This window comes from Panulirus ornatus, chromosome 31 (assembly GCF_036320965.1).
Source record: "Panulirus ornatus isolate Po-2019 chromosome 31, ASM3632096v1, whole genome shotgun sequence".
NCBI lineage: Eukaryota > Metazoa > Arthropoda > Malacostraca > Decapoda > Palinuridae > Panulirus > Panulirus ornatus.
The window spans coordinates 1,630,071-1,652,790 of record NC_092254.1 but is presented as its reverse complement, the minus strand read 5'-3'; the positions used below and the strand labels follow the sequence as shown (position 1 = coordinate 1,652,790).

The 22,720-nt window shown below is 44.6% G+C and overlaps 1 protein-coding gene across 2 annotated transcripts in view; it reads right to left on the bottom strand.

Moving 5' to 3' along the window:
- Ret (Ret oncogene) overlaps positions 1 to 22,720 on the bottom strand; it is a 100,392-nt gene that overhangs the window by 42,706 nt on the left and 34,966 nt on the right. For both annotated transcript variants that reach the window (XM_071680245.1, XM_071680246.1), the window contains exons 2-3: positions 9,154 to 9,371; positions 8,283 to 8,439 (exon numbers count right to left, since the gene is read on the bottom strand). In XM_071680245.1, coding sequence (XP_071536346.1) covers positions 8,283 to 8,439; positions 9,154 to 9,371 — 375 coding nt within the window. The remainder of the gene's footprint in view (positions 1 to 8,282; positions 8,440 to 9,153; positions 9,372 to 22,720) is intronic.

Below are 22,720 nucleotides of genomic sequence, written 5' to 3'. Positions count from 1 at the left end.
TCATAGCTACAACGGTTGTGAATATGGTAAGATATGGTGGGTTGATCCCCCTACATTACAGGACGAGTGTATGGAGAAGTAGAGGGTAGTGGCGTGGCCACTTACCAGGGGGTGAGGGGGGGGTGAGAGTACCGTTGCTGCTCAACAGATGAAGACAACAGACAGGCCTGGTGGGGCAGCTTCCTGAGGGATCCTCAATATAAAATCTGAAGATTTACATCTCTCGAATATTTCCCCCTGCTTTAATTATACACCACAAATAAACTAGCGGTTTAAGGACATTCGAAATATCGGAATAATAAATCACGTTAATAAATACTTCATAACCATCGATTAAAAAGTGATGTTTATAATACAGTTCAATAGCCTCGCATTCTCTGAATATTTCAAGCGCGCGTCTCCCGCGCCATTTGTTGTACGTGACGTCATAGGTCGTCCTATTTCGGGGTCTGTCTCCTGCGGCGGATGGCACGTAGTCCCCGGGATTTACGGGCGACAAGAACACATGTAGTGGGTGGATGGTCGCTCTTCCCCGCACTCCAATAACGTGCTTGCAAGAGGGTGTTATAATGGCTTATATCTCGCCCCTGGGGGGGAGGCGGGGAGGAGGAGGGAGGGGGGAAGCCATTTGCACCACGAGCCGAAAATATTGCCAGGGGCCAGACGTCTCGCGTCTTCTGAAATGATTTTATTTTTGGCTCGTCTCTTGTAGTTTCGTCCGATGTGTTCAAAACGAAAATGTTACACCACCCTGTTGGCCCCACGTTATCCCCCCCCCCCCAACTATCTCTTAATCTCCTTTATGTATCTTTCCTCCTCTTCTCTTGTCTCTATGTCTGTCTGCTTCACTCTAGCGATCTCACGTTCTCCATTACTTTCTCGATGCAGCTTCCGTATCCATCGTCCTTCACATCAACAAACAATAAATAAATATACCGAGGCATTTGTCCTCTACCATCATTATGTACGCCCACCATGATGTTATTGTACCCCCCCTCCTCCAGCTGTCGGGGTCTTAATGGTCATTAAGCCCCTACTCCCTTACTACCACCACCACCCCAACAACAACACACACACACCCCTCCCCACACGTGAGCCGAGGGAAGGTCTCCCCCCCGCGTAAAACTTACATATGCAAGAAGGTCATGATGCCCTACTGAGTGTAAGGTTCATGACAACTTGGAAATCACGCCGGCCTCCCGCATACACACACACACACACACACACACCGTTATTTCCGTTACTCGTTGCCGTATTACCTTATCATTCACCATGCACTGCTGTGGTGTGGTTCATCATGCACTGCTGTAGTGTGATGATTATTGCTGCCATGCACGGTCATGGAATTCCAGTGTCCAGGAATAGAGTGAGAGAGCTGACCCTCCACAGCCCGACAACTTAAAAATCATCCACAAATCAGCTGATCGAGAGGCCCTATGACGTCACGCCCCCCTCCGGATTTCGTACAAAATACCACATTTCTCATCCGGCCACATTCCTCATCCTCCAGCATACATATACTTCAGTCAAGACGTAAAATACTGAGGTCTACATTTTTAAATCCGGGCTCAGACAGAATCACAGGATTAAAAGGACTGCACTATTGATTTTTTAGGAGTAATTTCCGAATTTGACAACATGGCAACTCACCGCCGCATCCAACATGGAGTACAAAGAATTTACTGATTGTCGTCAAGTTCTGCTTCGTGGCGGCACATCATCAGTTCTGCTTTACTGACGTAACTTTTCAAGAGGGGGAAACTTAGATTGCTTCACACATGATTTTCTTGTGCCATGTCAAAGCCGTTTTGGTAAAGGAGGAAAAGCTTAACTCACAGCCGAAGTTGTTTACCCCGATGCCGAGTGGAGACATTTAACACCGAGACGGATAAAGGACAAATGGAATATTTAAATGCATCAAATATCCAGGAAGCGTTTGACGCAATACTACGAAAGGTTACGCAGCAGCAGGAGGAAAGATCAATCATTAATTACCCAGATCTGTAAGCATGATTTCAGGAAATTCCATCACTTGGAATTTTCTTAATTGTTTATAACAACCTTGGCCCATCATCACAACCATGTGTCTTAGCCATTACTGAACGTTCCCTTAACTATTTCTACCCATTACAGATAGACATGCTGACTAATTCCCATTAGCAACCCAGTTATAATGGCAGACTCTTTCCATGTACAAACATCATGACTGTCTTCCATTTAGTTTGAACAGGTCCATTTATCATCATCGAGGCCCATCATCCCAGGGCAGTTAACATCATCAAGGACTATATAACATTTTCTAAAGGAAGTTAACATTACTCAAGGCACAGTTAAACTCATCCAAGCCCCAGTTAAGATTAACCATGACTTAACTGAAATTAACCATGGGCTAGTTAAAGTTATCCAAATGGCAATTAACCATTACCCACGTTAGTCTAGTTAGCCAGACCATCAGTACAGGATTTCACAGTACCAGTTCCCCCTGTAATCCCCAGATATCTGGGGGGACATAGACTGTATATGGCTGGTAATCCACGATAGCTGTAAATCCCCAAACTTAAATGGATTTATAATCAGCACGTGAGACGAAGGGATCACGTGGTATCAACACGTGGTACGCGTACCACTAGATTAAGGTGTAAGATTAATCATGAAGGTGCGAAGGTGATCATAATAATCTTGTGGAAATTATATGGAGGATTAGATGTTGTTTGCTCACTGGCTCTCCATGCCTGACGTATTAATCTCTCTCGCTGACGAGTATCATATTCACGACGTCAGCCGCTGACAGACTCACATGCCTCAGTTGGCTGACGGATTTCTCCAGTTGTTAACACTCATGTTCTCCAAGTCGCCGAGAGACTCGTGTTCAAGTCGCTGACAGACTCGTACGGGCGCATTTTCAAGTCAGCGACTTAAGTCACCTGAGAGCCGAACTTTAAGTGATTGTCATGAGAGTCTACACCCATTAGACTCAGTCCTCTGAGGATGGTAAACATGGGGAAACATCTCTTCCTATCCTCAAATACTTCGATGTGGAAATCTTATGACAATTGCCGAGATCAGGGACGATTTCGGGTCTACCAACTGCCAGGGTCGTTAGGGTTGTTAATGGCCAGTTATAACCACCGTACGAAATACCACAGGACTCGCGTCCTTCAGGTCCTAAGGATGATTCTAGGATGACACTATGTATGTGGCCACCCTTGATGAAGACACACTGAAGATGATGCTTAATATGTCTGTGTTGGCTGCTGACTCTACGTACGGGTGGGCGGGAACCAACCGAAGAAAACTGCTGAAAGGTCTTTGTTGGAAAGGTTGTAGGGAGGTTGTTCAGGAAGTTAACAACACAGAAGAAAAAAAATGAGTAATGATGAACAGTGGAATCAACAGGTGTTGGATTATAACATCGTCCACACGTCTACCCACACTCTCCACAACATAATACAATGAAGTCTACGGTAAAGCCAACCCACATTATACTAACACAGACATTCTAAAGACACTCGAATATCAACAGCTGGACAAACCGAACCTCAAGTCTGTGGTTATACACATCCCTAGTTCACAACCACAACATCTACAACCAATACTGTACCTTATATAACTAATGTGTATTTTCCGAACGTGGTGAAATGTTATATCATCAATGTACCAAACATTAATCAATGTGTATTTAATCACACTAGCGTCTACGACCGACCGTGAGGCAACGAATCTTGGGGGCAGGTCAAAGGTTATCTCCTGCTTTATATAATTAGATAGTAATCTGTAAATTGGGAAGAGGCAACAAATTATCGCGTCTTCGCAACTATCGCTTTGTGACCATTAAGAGGCCACAAATGCCTTGACGTCACGATGCTTCCCGTTCAATTGGCCAATCACAGAGCAGGAAGAAGAACCAAACGTCATAGAGAAGGGGGGTTGGAGGGGGGAGGTTAAATGGCATCAGCCGCGGGAGTGGGTTGCCAGATCTGCCGTACATCTTCCAGGGTTTAATTAAACCCGCGCCACCACACCCCCACCTGGAGACTGGGGGGGGGGGGGGGGGGGTTTAAAGAGAAAGGAGGGGGGTGGGGGTGGGGGGCTTAACAGGGAAAAGGAGAATGTCTTGGAGGAGGTGATGTACCACGGCGGGTCTCCAGACAGATTCCCGAGGGACTTTTAACACTCCTCCCTCCCTGTTCTTGAGTGAGGTCCTCACTCCCGTTCTCTTTATAGGTCTGGACTGTCTCACCGAGGGCTTCTCTTCCCGTTTTCTCAATCTCTTCTGTTTTAATACCATTTGAAGGATGTTTTCCTTCACCCCTCCTCCCTGGTGTGCTCTCCACAGCGGGGAGGTTAAGTGAGTTGACCTCCCCACTCCCCTGTCATCAGAGCCACCCTGGCTCCCCCGTCATCATTACAGTAAATGGCAATCTGTCTCTCTTTCTCCCCAGAGTCAGGGGGTCAGGGACGAGGGCTTGGGAGGTTCTGAGAGATTGTAGGCTGGGCCCCGGACGTTCCAAGGAGCCTGTGCTGAGGTTTTCAGGGTACCGAAGAAGCCGTGGCTGAGGTTTGGAGGTTACTAGTAAGTTCTGAAGTATCTGGGAGGTTTGGGAGGTTTTCCAGCCGGTTCTGAAGTATCTGAGGGGGTTTGGGAGGTTTTCTAGCGGGTTCTAAAGTATCTGAGGGGGTTTGGGAGGTTTTCTAGCGGGTTCTAAAGTATCTGAGGGGGTTTAGGAGGTTTTCTAGCGGGTTCTGAAGTATCTCTCTCTTTATACATCGGTTGCTCTCTAATGCTCTCCTCACATAACTTTCATATCATACATACATACATATACATATATCCAATGTATTTTGGAAACAAACATTAATCAAGCAACCAATTTCCTTAAGGCAGTCAATTCTAATCACAAACAATTAAAATTTCGAAGTCTCGGAAGAAAAACCGGACGAACTCTTTGTTGACATCTGCAACAAACATCCCGCTAAAAACGTCAGCTGATACTTTGGGCGGGAAATGACCATTCATCAGACGTAAACAAACGGATCACCTGAGCCTTGTTTTTGTCTGGACGACATTAAGGTCCTATGCCACACGACGATATATATATATATATATATATATATATATATATATATATATATATATATATATATATATATATATATATATATATATAATTTTTGTAAGATTTCCATTAGTAATATCTAGCTAATTCACATTAATATTTTATGTATCATGCGAGTTAACATTTCCCCCAGAATACAAGTGTTTCTTACCTTTCATGTAGAGGATTTTCTTGCTCATTCTAACGTTTCCAGTTTTAAAAATTGTAAACAGAATATCGGTTACCCGTGTTGTCTGAGGGAGAGACTCTCTTATGTGAATACATCTGCGAACCTTTTTTCTTTTTTACTAAGGTGTCAAGTTGTAAAAACTTTACAACCTTCTCCTTTTTCCTTATTCTTAATCCATCTTTTATTTACGTCCGTATGTGGGCTACCTACTTTCATCTTCTGTCTCTCTCCCATTTCTCCTATTCCTATTTTCTGTGTTCCATCTCCTTACTGGTTATCCTTTCCTATGGTAATGTAATTCCTGGCACCCTTCTGTCTCCCGATATAGCCAGGTAGGATCCTCTCTCTCTCTCTCTCTCTCTCTCTCTCTCTCTCTCTCTCTCTCTCTCTCTCTCTCTCTCTCTCTCCATGACAACACGTAACTCACACGAACCGTAAGTATGGATTTTCTCGCGGTGAGCGCCACGCGTTAGCTCTGCCTTCTGGCTACACCTAACCGTAAGCAAGTTAGTAAGTAAACAAGTAAGTACTGGACACATTTCCTTTCTATCATCACAAATCATTCCCGTCATTTCCACATCGTGGCGTCCTGGTTGATGCCGCTGTCCCCCCACACGTAATGCACATATTTACCCACATGTTCACCACCTCTCCCAGCAACACCTCCCAGCCTGAGTGTGTGGAGGGACTCGCCAAAAACCCACACATGAGCAGTACACTAGTTTATATATATATATATATATATATATATATATATATATATATATATATATATATATATATATATATACATAAGAGCAACAGATGTGGTTTTTCGGAGGAAATTGTGGAGGCAGTGTGGGTGTGACTTGACTGAGAGAGAGAGAGAGAGAGAGAGAGAGAGAGAGAGAGAGAGAGAGAGAGAGAGAGAGAGAGAGAGAGAGAGAGAGAGCAACCTCGTTACGCAGTCAGTCATAACGTTGTCCTGGTGACAGGAACCAAGTGTAGGTCACCAACACTACACAACCCCCGGCCAACCTAGCCACACACACACACACACAACGTCGCCATTTTCATAAGATTCAACACATATCCCTAACTCTTACTTAACTTTTTCTAACACGATTTAAAACATCTCGATATTCTGATATCAATATGAAAAAAAATGAGTTCATAACGATCCCTGGCTCAAGTTTATATTTACATCTTTTACGTAAAAAGATTTACTTACAGAGCAAAAACCAGGATAATAAATATTCTCTTCGCGTGACTCTTAGAGAGATAATTCCAGGTCACACAACAGTAAATATACAGATTTAGCCACATGAAGAAAATATGTACAGTGACCCTGATATAACCAGGATAAAAATAGAGGGGGGGGTGGGGGGGGGTGTTCAGGAGGGGGTCTGGTCACCATATATACCTCGGTAATGACTGTGATAATGAGGTCTGCCTTTCTGAGCAGGATTACAGAACATAGTACAGTATTGCATCATTATGTAAACTGAAATAATATCGTAATGTGCTGAGTTTATGTAACTAACTTATATGTAGATTTACGAAGAAAGAAATGAACAAATATAACGATATACAGTGAACAAGAAAATATACCGATAGATATGTAAGTGTGTGTCTGTATCCCAAAATTATATATATATATATATATATATATATATATATATATATATATATATATATATATATATATAGGGGATAGGGGAGAAAGAATACTTCCCACGTATTCCCTGCGTGCCGTAGAAGGCGACTAAAAGGGGAGGGAGCGGGGGGCTGGAAATCCTTCCATCTTGTTTTTTTTAATTTACCAAAAGAGGGAACAGAGAAGGGGGCCAGGTGAGGATATTCCCTCAAAGGCCCAGTCCTCTGTTCTTAACGCTACCTCGCTAATGCGGGAAATGGCGAATAGTTGAAAAAAAAATATATATATATACAGTATATGAAAGCGTATATAAAAAATTCGTTGATTTGTTAATTTCAGACATACTACCGTCACTACCATTGCTATCATCATTACTTTCATATAAAGCTTCACGGGAGGGGAAAAAAGGAGACCAGCCTGCTTTAAGAAATAGAAAATGGAGGAGGGGGTTCCTTCCTTGTGTGTGACTAATTAGGCTCGCGGAAGATGGCGGCCATTGTCCTTTGCTGCTAAAAATAGCTTCCCTTATTTTGGGAAAAATAAAGCTTGCTTTCATATGAGGTCATCTGCTCCACCTACTAACACGACCTGCTACTCCTTCTACTTCAGTAAGGACAACACACACACACACACACACACACACATATATACATATATATATATATATATATATATATATATATATATATATATATATATATATATATATATATATATATATACATATATATATATATATATATATATATATATATATATATATATATATATATATATATATATATATATATATATATATATATATAAGAGAGAGAGAGAGAGAGAGAGAGAGAGAGAGAGAGAGAGAGAGAGAGAGAGAGAGAGAGAGAGAGAGAGAGAGAGAGAGAGAGAGAGAGAGAGAGAGAATCTATACATACCTTATAATGAAACAGTGATGCGATGATAATAATTTCTATGACACATATAAGAAACTCCTGTGTCTCTGGGACACATCCAGGTACCACACCGCCTGGATACATGGATAAGACCTGGCTGGATACATACACATTCACCACAGACCTGGACACAGCCCCTCACCCGGTCTGATGCACAGACGAACTCTCTATCACACAGATAAATCAAAGTTGCTACAATGAAACACAGATACATACAACTCCTCCCTCCTATCCCACAACACATTGATACATCTCTCTCCCGTCTCCCAACACATGGATACATACAACTGCTCCCTCCCGTCTCACAACACATGGATACATACATCTCCCGTCTCACAACACATGGATACATACATCTCCCGTCTCACAACACATGGATACATCTCTCTCCCGTCTCACAACACACGGGAAGAGAAGGTACTGACCGCCATGGCCGACGTAGTCTGTGAGGTTGAGGGGCCGCTTGAGCCTGAGTGAGAAGGTGCCGCTGTGGTCCTGCAGACGGGTGTGGAACACCTCCTTCGGGTTGGACAGAAGCACCATGACGGGTAACCCGTTACCCAGGGTCGGCCTCGCCCACGCCTGTTGGGCAGTAGACAGGTAAATAGACAGGCGTTACATGTGTGTGTGTGTGTGTGTGTGTGTGTGTGTGTGTGTGTGTGTGTGTGTGTGTGTGTGTGTGTGTCACTGACAACAGTTTCGTCAGAGAACTTCTTGTTCTAAAGGTGTCCATCGTTTCCCTGATACTGGGGGTAGCGCAGCCATGGAGCTGCAGGAGCTCCTGGGTTGACACCAGGACTCTTTTAACTTCATAAAATCTTGATATAAAATATAATTAACAACAGAAATATTTTGGATTAACACTAATTCAAGGTGATCCCATAATATAATACGATTATAATAGTATCATACATACAGACACACACGCTCACACAGACATAGACACAAACACACACACACCCACGTATACATACACACACATGCAGACATACACACACACACACACACACACACATTTTTTTTTTTTTTTTTTTTTTATACTTTATCGCTGTCTCCCGCATTTGCGAGGTAGCGCGGGAGACAGCGACAAAGTATATATTTATATATATTTATATATATATATATATATATATATATATATATATATATATATATATATATAGGTATATATATATATATAGGTATATATGAATGAAAGAACAAACGCACACAGACACAATCACACAAACCAGTACACACAGACGCACAAATATGACACACACACACAGAGCCATACATGGAGTGCGGGTAGGTTACCGTGGCATCAGGGTGGGAGGGCATCCTGAGGTGGGCCAGGGTGGAGGACGCAGGACCCAGCCTGGGCATCTCCAGGACGCCGCCACCGCCGCTCCTGCTGGGGACGCTGCTGGGGTAGAGCACGGCGAGGGTCAGCAGGGCCGTGTTGGGCGGGAAGTTCCTGGGGATGCGCAAGGTTATGGACGACTGCCACCAGGAGGTCATGACTGCTGGAACCTCTGGAACACAAGAGGGATGGATGGGTTGAGAGGTCAGCTCAAGGTCAGGCAGGTCATCTGTGGGGGTTGAGCACATCACGAGATACCAAACCCGTGGAACAGAGAGATGTAAACCATGGAGGTGAGGCGAGGCATTGAGAGGCAGCATGCAAACACCCGTCCCTCCAGGGTAGACGGCCGCAGTAATACCTGTGGAGTAGAGAGGAGGAGAACCAAACATGTGTACGTCCACTCCTGCTCTCGTCGTCCACAAGCATGATGCAGCAGCCATCTGCCGGCAGGAAGGGGAGGGGGGGGGTGCCGAGTACTATGTGTAGGAGAGAAAGAGAGAGAGAGAGAGAGAGAGAGAGAGAGAGAGAGAGAGAGAGAGAGAGAGAGAGAGAGAAACAACCCAGCAAGGTGGCGCAGCTCTCTCTCTCTCTCTCTCTCTCTCTCTCTCTCTCTCTCTGTATGTATATATATATATATATATTTTTTTTTTTTTTTTTTCATACTATTCGCTATTTCCCGCGATAGCGAGGTAGCGTTAAGAACAGAGGACTAGGCCTTTGAGGGAATATCCTCACCTGGACCTCTCCTCTGGACAAATTACATTTTCTTTTAAAAAGTTTAAAAAGAACATTCTTTTTTAAAGATATCAAGATAACTGGAAGATAAGATAGTGGAAGATAAGGATAACAATCATTGTATACATATTCTAGGAATTGACAGTTCCACAGAATTTAAGCATTACTGGAGGACGCGAGGGGAAATTCTTTCTAATCTTGAGAATTTTCCCATATCTTAATAATCTTTCATCACACGACCATGTTGGAATTACCCAGTCATAACAGGTAGGGAGGACATGGTCGTGTGAGGGCGGCACGACCACACGACGACCCTCAGGTACGACGGGTCGTCCTCTCCCAGGCCACGTGTGATGAGAGAAGGCCTGGGGTAGTTAACCCCCTTCTGACCTCTGACCTTAAATGGCAGATGAATTCATGGTTGAGGCCACCAGATCCCGTCCCTGGAAGACCATGCCTCCCTCTCCCTATCTCTCTCTCCTAGGGGCCAACTCAAAGGCCAGGCCGACATACCAAAAGGTCGTACCGTCGTGCTCAAGGATCGTACCGTCGTGCTCAAGGGTCGTACCGTCGTGCTCAAGGGTCGCACCGTCGTGCTCAAGGGTCGTACCGTCGTGCTCAAGGGTCGTACCGTCGTGCTCAAGGATCGTACCGTCGTGCTCAAGGATCGTGCCGTCGTGCTCAAGGATCGTACCGTCGTGCTCAAGGGTCGTACCGTCGTGATCAAGGGTCGTACCGTCGTGCTCAAGGGTCGTACCGTCATGCTCAAGGGTCGTGCCGTCGTGCTCAAGAGTCGTACCGTCATGCTCAAGGGTCGTACCGTCATGCTCAAGGGTCGTACCGTCGTGATCCAGGGTCGTACCGTCGTGATCATGGGTCGTACCGTCGTGCTCGAAGGATGAACCATATAGTACTAACCATATTCACCACATGAAGAGATTTGACTGAGAATATATGACAAATAATGCCTTACTGGCAACTGTGGTAGTTGTCATATGACAGCGGTGTCACGTGATCCTGGCGTGACGTATGGCAAAGTGGCATTTAATAATGAAAGAGTTCAGAAAAGTCCTGAAGTAACTATTCTACTTTCATCCATTTTTTTTTCATGTAAATTACTGTAAATTAGGTGTTCTTGATGTAAACATATGGCGTTGAAAATACCGTCGTTTGTAGTGTGTGTGTGTGTGTGTGTGTGTGTGTGTGTGTGTGTGTGTGTGTGTGAGGGAGGGTGTGGGTTAGAGCTAATCATGTATTGCAATGATTATGTGGTCTTGATACACACTCACGCATAAGTACACACACACACACACACACACACACACACACACACACACACACACACACAGGCAGCGCCACCAATGATAAGTCAGCACTACCAGCAGTGGTGCCAATGAGAATCAGAGCATAAGCCCAGAGTGGCACACTGGGGTTGGGGGGTCGAACCCTGTGATTCACTCCATCAAACAGGAATTCCTCTAGAATAAATACGACCCCTGAACTTTGACCTCAGTTTCAAAGGTGACCTCTAACCTGATGCCTGCACCTTCCCGTGTTGGTGTCGTGAAGGTTAACGCGTTCAAGACTGACGCTTAATTACCTGTAGCGTCGTATGATGCGATCAAGAACCATTAGTCACCTCTTAACAGGAACCATAATGGTTCGAATTAATGGTTCCACTTATAATGGTTGTAATCATAATGGTTCCAATCATAATAGGACCAATCTTAATGGTTCCAACTATAATAGCATCAATTTTACTGGTTTCGATCATAATAAAGCCAATTATAATGGTTCCAATCATAATGGAACCAATCATAATGGTTCCATTATGAGACCATCATAATGGTTCCTATTATGAGTAAATCATAATGGTTCCAATTATGAGCCAATCATAATGGTTCCAATTATAATACAACCAATCATAATTGCCCCAATTCACATCTATGTCTTTCTTCCATTACGCATGTACTATAAGAATATCTATATATCTATCTGTTCCATTCCATAGCAGTAACTCTACCTGTTCCATTCCATACCAGTAACTCTACCTGTTCCATTCCATAGCAGTAACTCTATCTGTTCCATGCCATAGCAGTAACTCTATCTGTTCCATTCCATAGCAGTAACTACCACCTAAATGTCCTATGTTACAGACGCTCAGTTCCCAACGCTTCTCTCCTCCATCCCCATACATATGGGTTGAAGACAACCAACCTCATCCACCACCCCATTCTAGACGGATAATAGCAGACTGTAAACAGAAACGAAGAATACGTAGTTTACCTTTAGCGCCTGAACCAGTTTACATGTGCTCTCCCTCTACGTCTGGGAGGTAATGTAAACTACAAACGTGTGGCGGGTCGTTACGCCTTCCCCACCTCTCATACGTGCCTTGCCTTTGTGAAACTCTCCCTACTTACCAAAGGCTTACCCACCCACCTACCCAAGGTTTACCTACCCAAGGTTTACCCACCCAGCTACCAGAGCAACTCACAAACGAAGCTAGGTCATGCTCCCCTCATGGGGAAGGTTACGGGGAATCATAACCCACTAAGTACAACTAAGGTATACTAAAGGTAAATAAGAGTCTCTCTGGTTTATTTGAAACGCCTTCCTCATACCTTAAGCCAACCTATCATGCCTCTACTTGTGTCATATATATATATATATATATATATATATATATATATATATATATATATATATATATATATATATATATATGGTTTTGCAAACGTTTATGTGTCTTCAAACGTTATATAAACGTTTTCACATCAGGGAAGGATCAAATGAATTTTACTGTGTAACGTGGTACCCCCTTCCCCCAGGACCAATATATCACCAGGTCCGGGTCACACCAGACCTGGGACAGACCCAAGGGTCAGCGTCGGTCCCCAGGGCACTGCCAGACCCCTCCCCAGAGGGGCAAGTGGTTCCTGTAATGTTATGACGCATCACGGTGACCAGGTGAAGGAGGCGTGGTCATGCTGCCCGTGGACGACGGCTGGGCGTGGTCTAGTGTAGGCGTGGTGGTCGTGGATGATGGCTGGGTGTAGACCTGCGGTGTAAATGGTTGTACCAGATGTGTTCCACTAAGGTGTTGTCGAATTCTTTCAGCTAAGCCTTAAGCTCTCCGGAGCTGTAGCTACAGATAAGCTTTAATCCTTGAGCCTACACCTAAGACAGCATTATCATCAACCGCGTCTTCTCCATAGTTTGACTCAAAAAGTGAAGCAAAACAAAAAATAACAACGGAACCAGTACGCCACCATTGGCAACCCCATCAAGTAAATAGCCTTCGCTTGAAGACGCCATTGAGCGCCATCGTAACGACCATACTGGAGACAAAGCCACACTTCAATGGTAATAATAAAGTTCCTCCACTTCCTGTATCGTATAACATCTTATCGCTGCAGATCTCGCCGTATTCCATTTCTTCTCGTCACGCCATCTTTGGACCCTGGGTGGCGGTAGTGGCTTCTGGCAACTCCCAACACGACGCATTCGGACCCTGGTGTTGGCGGCGGCTTCTGGCAACCCTCGAGCGATTCTCATGTGTTTTATAAGGGAAGTGAGAAACTGGCAGCCATGGCTCGTGTTACTTATGATCTCGTATCAGAAGAGTAATGTAGATCTTAAGAAACTACATCATATATGAACCTCGGCTACTTTCACAGCCGCTCAGCTCTACCATACCACAAACAGATGTGATGTATTCCCTGTAACAGAGTACAAAGAACCGTTTCATGACCCAAATATCACCTGCTTCTAACACTACCATTAATGATTTTCTAAACAAGCGAACTCATTCACAGCCAAACAGAAAACTTCTTAGAACTTATTAATGAAACATTCTCAGATAATTTCAAACTCGTTTTGAATAGAAAAATAAAAATGAAACTTGTTTCTTTGTGTAAGAAGGTTTCAGAAGGACGAAACTGTCTGGAAATAAGAGGGGTTTGCTTGAGAGTTGACTCTATGGTAAACATGTTTGGTCAACAATCCCTGACCTGATGGAGATCAAACATCTTAACCAAAACGATGTATTTAACATCCGAGAGAGAAGTTTTTAACATCTGGATTAACCTTAACCCCTACAGTGGTAAGGAAGGGGGGAGGGGGGAGCTTACTTCTCCCCCCCCCCCTTCCTGGAGTCCACCTTGGAACCATTACCAGGAATATTAACGACCAGGGTGGTGGTGGTGGTGGGGAGGGGGGGGGGGGTGAGAACGACTTCTTCAAGATCCCTTCTAGTGGTGGTCGTCATGTGGGGGGGTCGTCCTGAGGGGTTGGTTTTCCTGTGGGCGTCCTGAGCGTGGGAGGCACTAGCGATAAGGGGAGGTAAGGGGGTAGAGGGAGATAACGCCCGTCGACATGGAGGGGAAGATATCATTGGGCGGGGGGAAGGGGGAGGGAAAATATAGCAAGTGAGGAAATAAGAAGTGACGAGACCCCCCCCCCCCCTCCAGCGGTCCTCAGACCCCCCCCACCCACACCAAGACTGTACTCCTGAGATCGCCCCCAGACCTCCCCCCCCCTTATTAAAACACAAAAATACTCTGACACCATTAAAGGCAGTAAACAACATGTGCGTCAAGTTGTTTGTCAAGTGGTTTACAGCATTCTGCCTTATCTCCTTTATAGCCACATAAATAAGGCGTTATTAATAACGCTAACGAGGGGGGAGGGGGTGATAATAACGTATAATAACGCACCTCCACCTCCCTTAACAAGGACACTTCCTACACTATGTTTCTCTTATGTTCTACCGAATCTTGGCCTAATACATTACCTGTACCTCCCGCTGTAGAGTCTGTCCCAGTACACTGTTTCTGCTGCACACCTGCACAGCATTATTAGCTTCGCACCGCTAATCAAACACTTGGGTGGTACGTCTAAACCCTCCCCCCCTTTGAGTACGACCTAAGCCTCAGAGCAGGTCGTTTTATATTCATGAGAGAGAGAGAGAGAGAGAGAGAGAGAGAGAGAGAGAGAGAGAGAGAGAGAGAGAGAGAGAGAGAGAGAGAGAGACCCGGAAGTCAGACAAGGGGATAACCACAAACATTAGTCCTATGGTATGACGTCAATACGTTGGGGACGCCTCCCGTACACTTGATCCTGGTCCAACGGTTGAGACCAACCCCGTGTGTGTGTGTGTGTGTGTGTGTGTGTGTGTGTGTGTCGCTCTACACCAGCCTCCCTCTCTCTCTCTTCCTCCGTGCTCCCTCCCTGACACAGTCATGTATTCTCCCTTCATCTTACTCTCTTCCCGTTTCCTGCCAGACTTGGGTGCTTGTTAAGGACTCTTCCTCAAATGACCAACACCTCGTCCATCTCTACACTCATATCAAATAGATCTGCTATTCTCTCCTCAATGACCTTGACCTCTGACCTAACTTCCTGGTCATGACCAATCACCAAGCTTCCAAGTGACCTTGACCTCTGACCTACACTACTGGCGTCTTTCTTATATAACGGCTTCACCGATGACCTTTACCTCCCATCCGGTTTCAGTGGTGACCTCAACCTCTGACCTTTCCATTCGGTCCTGATCTAGTCTCTCTGGATGTCTCGTCTTTCCTCAATCATCGTGAGACCTACAGTCAACCAACATGACCTCTGACCTCCATTCCTGCTCTACCTTTGACCTTACTTTTCAAGTGGCCTTGACCACTTTCACAACTTTGTTACTTTGTGAAAGATTATCTAGATCTATCTAATATTCTTCTCTAGTGACCTTGACCTATGACCTGTCCTCTCTGATCGCTAATTAGTTTCTTACCTGCACTACAAACACTGACTTCCTTAGTGATCTTGGTATCACAATATTAAGCAAACTTATTACAAAGAAAATGGTAAATAAAAACAATAATACAAAATACCCGGAAATACACAAAAAAAACGTCAAAAAGAATATTAAAATAAACAACCGAATAATGGCGCGAAAACAACCAGAATTAGCCATAAAGAATAGCCAAAGCGTCAACCAGGCTCGGCCTTGGGGCGTGATGGCGCGCCTCCGACCATCAGCGGCAGGTCGCGGTAATTGTCTTCTGTCGTCTCTTTGTTGAAGTTAATTAATTTCTGATACAGGTGTCGCTGCTATTTGTCTGGGACGACGTCGACGACGAGGACGGGGTCCTGACCTGTATGCAAGTAAGGCCACCGTGCCGACTGTGTAGTCTGCTCTGGTTAACGGAACCCAAATTGACATCTGGCAACTCGTTGTTTACATTCTGAACCCCGCAAATGTACGGAAACTGTGTCGGATGATAAATACATTTACTGGACTTCACTAATGTTTTATTGCGTTTTATCGTCTTTTTTTTTATTTCTTGTGTGAGATTCAGTTACTATGTATAACTTCGATCAAAATATAAACCACAAAATATGTAGGGAAAATCTTTAACAGAAAGCTGAGTCATAAAATATGAGTTCAGTGTTAGAGGTTTTAGTCCAGCAAAGTTTGCCGTAGTACTGTGTGCTATTTACTTCCCCCATCTGTGTTTATTGGTGCGTAGATATATATTACTACAATATACTGAGAGGTAGCTCTACATTCATACAGTTCCCTCTCTTGAATTTGTTTAACTGTGCTTATGTAAGTACGTGGCACCCTAACGCCTTTCTTTCTATCGCCCTACAAACCCCAATATCACCCACACAGAATCCTCCCCGCCCCCTACATCTCACTCAACCCACTACACAGGAACCTCACGCAATACATCGGCTTCAGCCCCAGGTCCACCTCCCGGACAAGATATTACTATGGATATCACCCAAGCGTACGATACGTCATCACAGAAAAGATAATACACATTACCTTCCACATGAGACACATACAGACACCTGCCAAACCAGAGTCGTTGATGGAGGCTTCAACTCCAAACCTCTTAATATCTGCGATGGAGTTCCCCAAGGAGATGTTTTTCCTCCACCTCCTTTCAGTCTCGTCCTGCATGACCTCCCACAAACCGCAGTGTGAAAAGTCCTCTCGTATGCAGATGACCTCACGGTCACACGAGAGCAGCACCCTGACATTACCCAACCAAGACAAACATGCAACACTAAATCATTTAAGCAGAGCAGCAGTCACTCCTGGACAGAATTCTCTGCATCATCCTCCCCCCCCCAAAAAAAAAACCCTCCGTCTTCAGCCTTTCAACCAGACGAACACGACTCAAACCTGTATCTGGCCATGACCCAGACCGGCCAATCGCTCCCACCGAGCTATATTGGGCATCACGTGCGACACACACGACATTACCAAGAGCGTGTCCTGGTATTAGCGAGTTCGTCTCTGTATAATTTATGTCCTGGGACAGCCAGGATGTGAAGTGTCCCTGTGTGTTCCGGGACGGCGATACAGCGTCCTAGGATGTATCCCTGGGGTACAATGTGTCCCAAGACAGCGTGTGACACGGCATGGCATGTGTCCCAGCGTGGCGTGTATCCTGCCGCATGTAATGTGTCCTGTGGGATCCCGTGACGCCTAGGACATAGCATGTCTCCAGACATGACAACCCAATGCGCAAAAAAATCAATCTTCGTGACTGACCCGGCCAGGTTATTGGTCATATTCCCGATCCATAATAATAGCCCAAGTCTCCATCATGTTATCTTACGTCATTTAGCCTTATGCTCAGCGACACTATTTTCGTGTATATAATCCCTGGGGATACGGGAGGAAGAATACTTCCCACGTATTCCCTGCGTGCCAAAGAAGGCGACACGCAGGGGGGATAGAAATCTTCCCTTCTCGTTTTTAATTTTCCAAAAGAAGGAACAGAGAAGAGGTCTAAGTGAGGATATTCCCTGAAAGGCTCAGTCCCCTGTTCTTAACGCTACCTCGCTAACTCGGGAAATGGAGAAAAAAAAAATATTTATTCTATATATCTATCTATATATATATATATATATATATATATATATATATATATATATATATATATATATATATATATATATATATATATATATATATCCCTTTTAATTGTTACATTTTCCGTAATCAATTTTCCTAAGTCGTGGTTATTCTGCCAACCAGTTGTCTCTGAGGTCAAAGATTATTTGTCGAGAAGTTGATTCAAAATATTGTTTGTTTTTCCTCTTACGTCGGCCTGGCTGGCTTGAGGTAGGCCAGGGTGATGGAGAGGGGCGTCGCCAGCACCCACGTCAGTTAAGGTAACTGGGTTAGTGTGTATTAATCCTCGTCTTCCAAGACGGTGACGGGTCTGAGCACCACTGTACCTCCGGTGGACTCGTTATGACTAGAATAAACCTTTCTGCACTTCAGAACTGATCTATATATGAATGACGATACACGCAAAAATATAAAAAGATCTCTTAGGAAAGTTAGTACATATATATATATATATATATATATATATATATATATATATATATATATATATATATATATATATATATAGTGTGTGTGTGTGTGTGTGTAAATTGAAAATACAATATCCTAGTTTACGAAAATATCAAACCCCAGCCTACAACTAGTCGGCAAAACAATGTTTGCTTTTTAATTAATTAGTTGTGAAATTTGTTTCCTTCAGATGTTTGTGGTGTGTTTGTCTTGTAATTCTTCTGTATTACTAGAGTATGATGATGTATATTATATACATTTCGTTATCTGTTGTTATTTACGTTGATGAGTATGTCGCATCGCTGTAATGTAGCCGGCTATTGTGCCATCGTTGTAATGTAGCCGGCTATTGTGCCATCGCTGTAATGTAGCCGGCTATTGTGCCATCGTTGTAATGTAGCCGGCTATTGTGCCATCGCTGTAATGTAGCCGGCTATTGTGCCATCGTTGTAATGTAGCCGGATATTGTGCCATCGTTGTAATGTAGCCGGATATTGTGCCAAGGGTGTGTATATATTAACATATCTCCATCAATTTTGATGCATTAATTTTCATGGCTGCGTCTTATCTCTTATCATATATTGCAAAACTTAATTTTGGAGATGGTCTGGGCGATGCAGTATAGACTTATCATGCAATAAATTCCTGTATTATCGTCTTTACAAATTTCCATATTACAGTCGAGTTGTATGACTGTATCATGAAGTATTCTGGTCTTCCTCATCCATGGTTTCAGAGCAATACGCTGTTTCACTCAGTATGTGTCAGGTTAGACGAAAAGTTTTGAAATTATTATCATTTTGTTTTTGTTTCATTAGAGAACATTACTGAAGTGTAACATTCATATACGTGTAATACTTATTACTGATGTTAGCCTTGTATGCGTCGGCACGCGCGTGCACACCCGCATGCCACGCGCTCTTCCAAAAATCCATTAGGATGCGACGAAAACGTGAAGTCATTACTTTGCTCCATAATGACAGTGGCGGGAAAATTTGCCTTACACGAACGGCCACTGCAGACACACACACACAGACACAGACACACTCACACACATAGACAGACACACTCACACACACAGACACAGACACACTACGGTTCCCTCCACCCTCCCACTCACCAAGGGATGAGTAATTAGAGAAGAGATACAGACGTCATTAAAAGACAAAGCCGGATTATATCACGGATAAATGAACAACACAGTGAACAACATGAACCATTTGGTAATAGCACGAAATGGTTCTTCATCACGACGGTACGACCCTTGACCACAACGGTACGACCCTTGGCCACGACGGTACGACCCTTGACCACGACGGTACGACCCTCGATGTTACGACGGTACGACCCTTGACCACGACGGTAAGACCCTTGACCGAGACTATTCCCTATGACGGCCTGACCTTTAACGTAACTCTAACGGGTCAGGTCAAAGTCTAGGTCATGAAACAGAAGCATCGTACCATCGTGCTTAATGGCTTCGTACCATCCTGAAGCGTAACACGCCTCGGACTGAGGCTGGCGTAGATGGCTGTCACAAAATACGCAGTTAAAGAACATTTCCTCCCACTCAATTCTCACGGAACTAGTTCAATTAGCACCATTTCTTAATTCGGTAATTAAATCAGGTCATAAATATTAATGGTAACCCATTCCTAACTTCAAATGATGGTCGTCAGGTAAAAAAGGCGTCTCAAGAGGAAGTGAAACAGGAAGACCGCTTACCCAAGACTCGCTCGTGTATAAGTTCTTGAGAATGTAAAGTACAGGGCAGGCAAACTTATACTTAAACTCCTTAAGTGGAAAGTTAGGTCAAGGGGCACAGCATCATACTTACTGGTGGTACTGTCGTGTTCAAGGGTCGTGCCGTCGTGTTCAAGGGTCGCACCGTCGTGTTCAAGGGTCGCACCGTCGTGTTCAAGGGTCGTACCGTCGTGTTCAAGGGTCGCACCGTCGTGTTCAAGGGTCGCACCGTCATGTTCAAGGGTCGCACCGTCGTGTTCAAGGGTCGCACCGTCGTGTTCAAGGGTCGCACCGTCGTGTTCAAGGGTCGCACCGTCGTGTTCAAGGGTCGCACCGTCGTGTTCAAGGGTCGCACCGTCATGTTCAAGGGTCGCACCGTCGTGTTCAAGGGTCGCACCGTCGTGTTCAAGGGTCGCACCGTCGTGTTCAAGGGTCGCACCGTCATGTTCAAGGGTCGCACCGTCGTGTTCAAGGGTCGCACCGTCGTGTTCAAGGGTCGCACCGTCGTGTTCAAGGGTCGCACCGTCGTGTTCAAGGGTCGTACCGTTCTACTTGCACAAGACACAACGGGTGGATTGTAAATGTGGAATGACCTTTTCTTGCCCAGGATGAAGCAGTGGGTGGTGTGGGTGGTTGTATTTCCGTATATATACATATATATATATATATATATATATATATATATATATATATATATATATATATATATATATATATATATATATATATATATGCGCACGCGCGTGTATGCATTTCCGTGCACTAGCGTGCGCACGTGCCTGTCTGAATGCACCAATATAAAGCCGGTAAAACTGTCGTGTGACGACCCCCCTCCCCGCCCCTGGATGGAGGGGGAGGGATGAAGAGCTTGGGTCACGAGTGGGTTGGGGGCGGGGCGGGGAGGGAGTGGGGAGAAACTATGTCGTGTGACCTTGGGAGAAAATAATGACTCTCGTGGTCATAAATGAGGGGAGAGGAAGGCTGAGGGGAGAGGGGAGCGGGGTGAGGGGAGAGTGAGTGTAGGAAGGAGAGGTAAGAAAATAATACTTTAAGGTCACGCGCGACTTCCACTATGTTCCTCCAGTGTGGAGGTATTGACGGTACGAGACTGTGGGCGGCGGCAGGCGGCGGCGGGGGTCATACTCATCCGTCTGGCAGCCACGTGCGGCCAGCCGGCAGTGTTGCCAGAGCACCTCATCCATTCGGGTGATTTACGTACTATGTTTGCTTATCGGGATCGGCCATCCCGCCCACGCTGGCTGAAATTATAGCACTTTATGCTATAGGACTGGTACGGATGGTGTATATAGGGCTTCCTATATGGTCTATATCGTGCATCAAGAACGCCTACGGGAAGGCAAACTGCAGGGAAAAATCTGTTGATACACTGCCAAATTCCCAGACAGACAGACAGACGGAATATTTGCAACAGACAGTGAAAGAGAGAGAGAGAGAGAGAGAGAGAGAGAGAGAGAGAGAGAGAGAGAGAGAGAGAGAGAGAGAGAGAGAGAAATTGTGAAAATATTTCAAATGCCAACTAACATACCTGTACAGACATAATGCAAGCACAGACAAGGGCGCCCTCAAGTTACAGCGGTGAAGGTGTAACATGTAAACACGATCACAAAGACATGACAGACAAAGGAACGAAGACATGAACAGAGAAAATATAGACATGAGGTGATAGCGAGACACAAAGAAATAGTAACAAAGGATTATATTGATGAGAAAAATGAAAAATGAGATGAAACGGGAGAGAGAGAGAGAGAGAGAGAGAGAGAGAGAGAGAGAGAGAGAGAGAGAGAGAGAGAGAGAGACGGTGTAAGACAGCCAATCAGGCAGACACATGAGGACAAAAAACAAAAAAAGACGCAACAAACACAAACAAGCACAAATACGGTCATTACAGGATCATGTCCAGTACCTCACATCTTTGTTTCTCACTATCTCTCTCTCTCTCTCTCTCTCTCTCTCTCTCTCTCTCTCTCTCTGCAACTGTCCACCCTCTCGGTTGGAACTCTTTGTCTCCATCTCTCTTTCTAGATCTATGTATGAGTCAGACTCTCTCTCTCTCTCTCTCTCTCTCTCTCTCTCTCTCTCTCTCTCTCTCTCTCTCTCTCTCTCTACCTTCTCTATTCTCATGTACCGCATCTTTACTATATTGTGTGTATATACGCACACACACATACCAGCCAAAACCATTTACCGATCAGCCCCGAGGGCAGGATGAACACCTGAGTTGGGTGTGGGCCGACTACCGCGTCCACAATTTGAACCCACGTAGGTCCGACCCCCGAGCAGGCCCGTTCTGAATCATGGTCAGTAATGGTCATCTCGAAAACATGGAGCCTCCGTGTGTGTGTGTGTGTGTGTGTGTGTGTGTGTGTGTGTGTGTGAACGCAACAATATGATTTCCACTGAGACAAATGATACATTAGGAAAACCGTACCGCATCATATGGCATAAAATGGGCCAATATTCATTATTAAGTAACTAAGGCAGTAAATTCTGCCCATATATAACGGGAAAGTCGACCAGCCATGCTCGACTCTAGGCTGGGGCCAAGAAAATGCCGTGATTAAATGGACGGTGTTAATTACTAAGACTAATTATGCCCATCAATAAAGCGATGGCTTTCAATTATGAGTAAGAAATATTTTTTT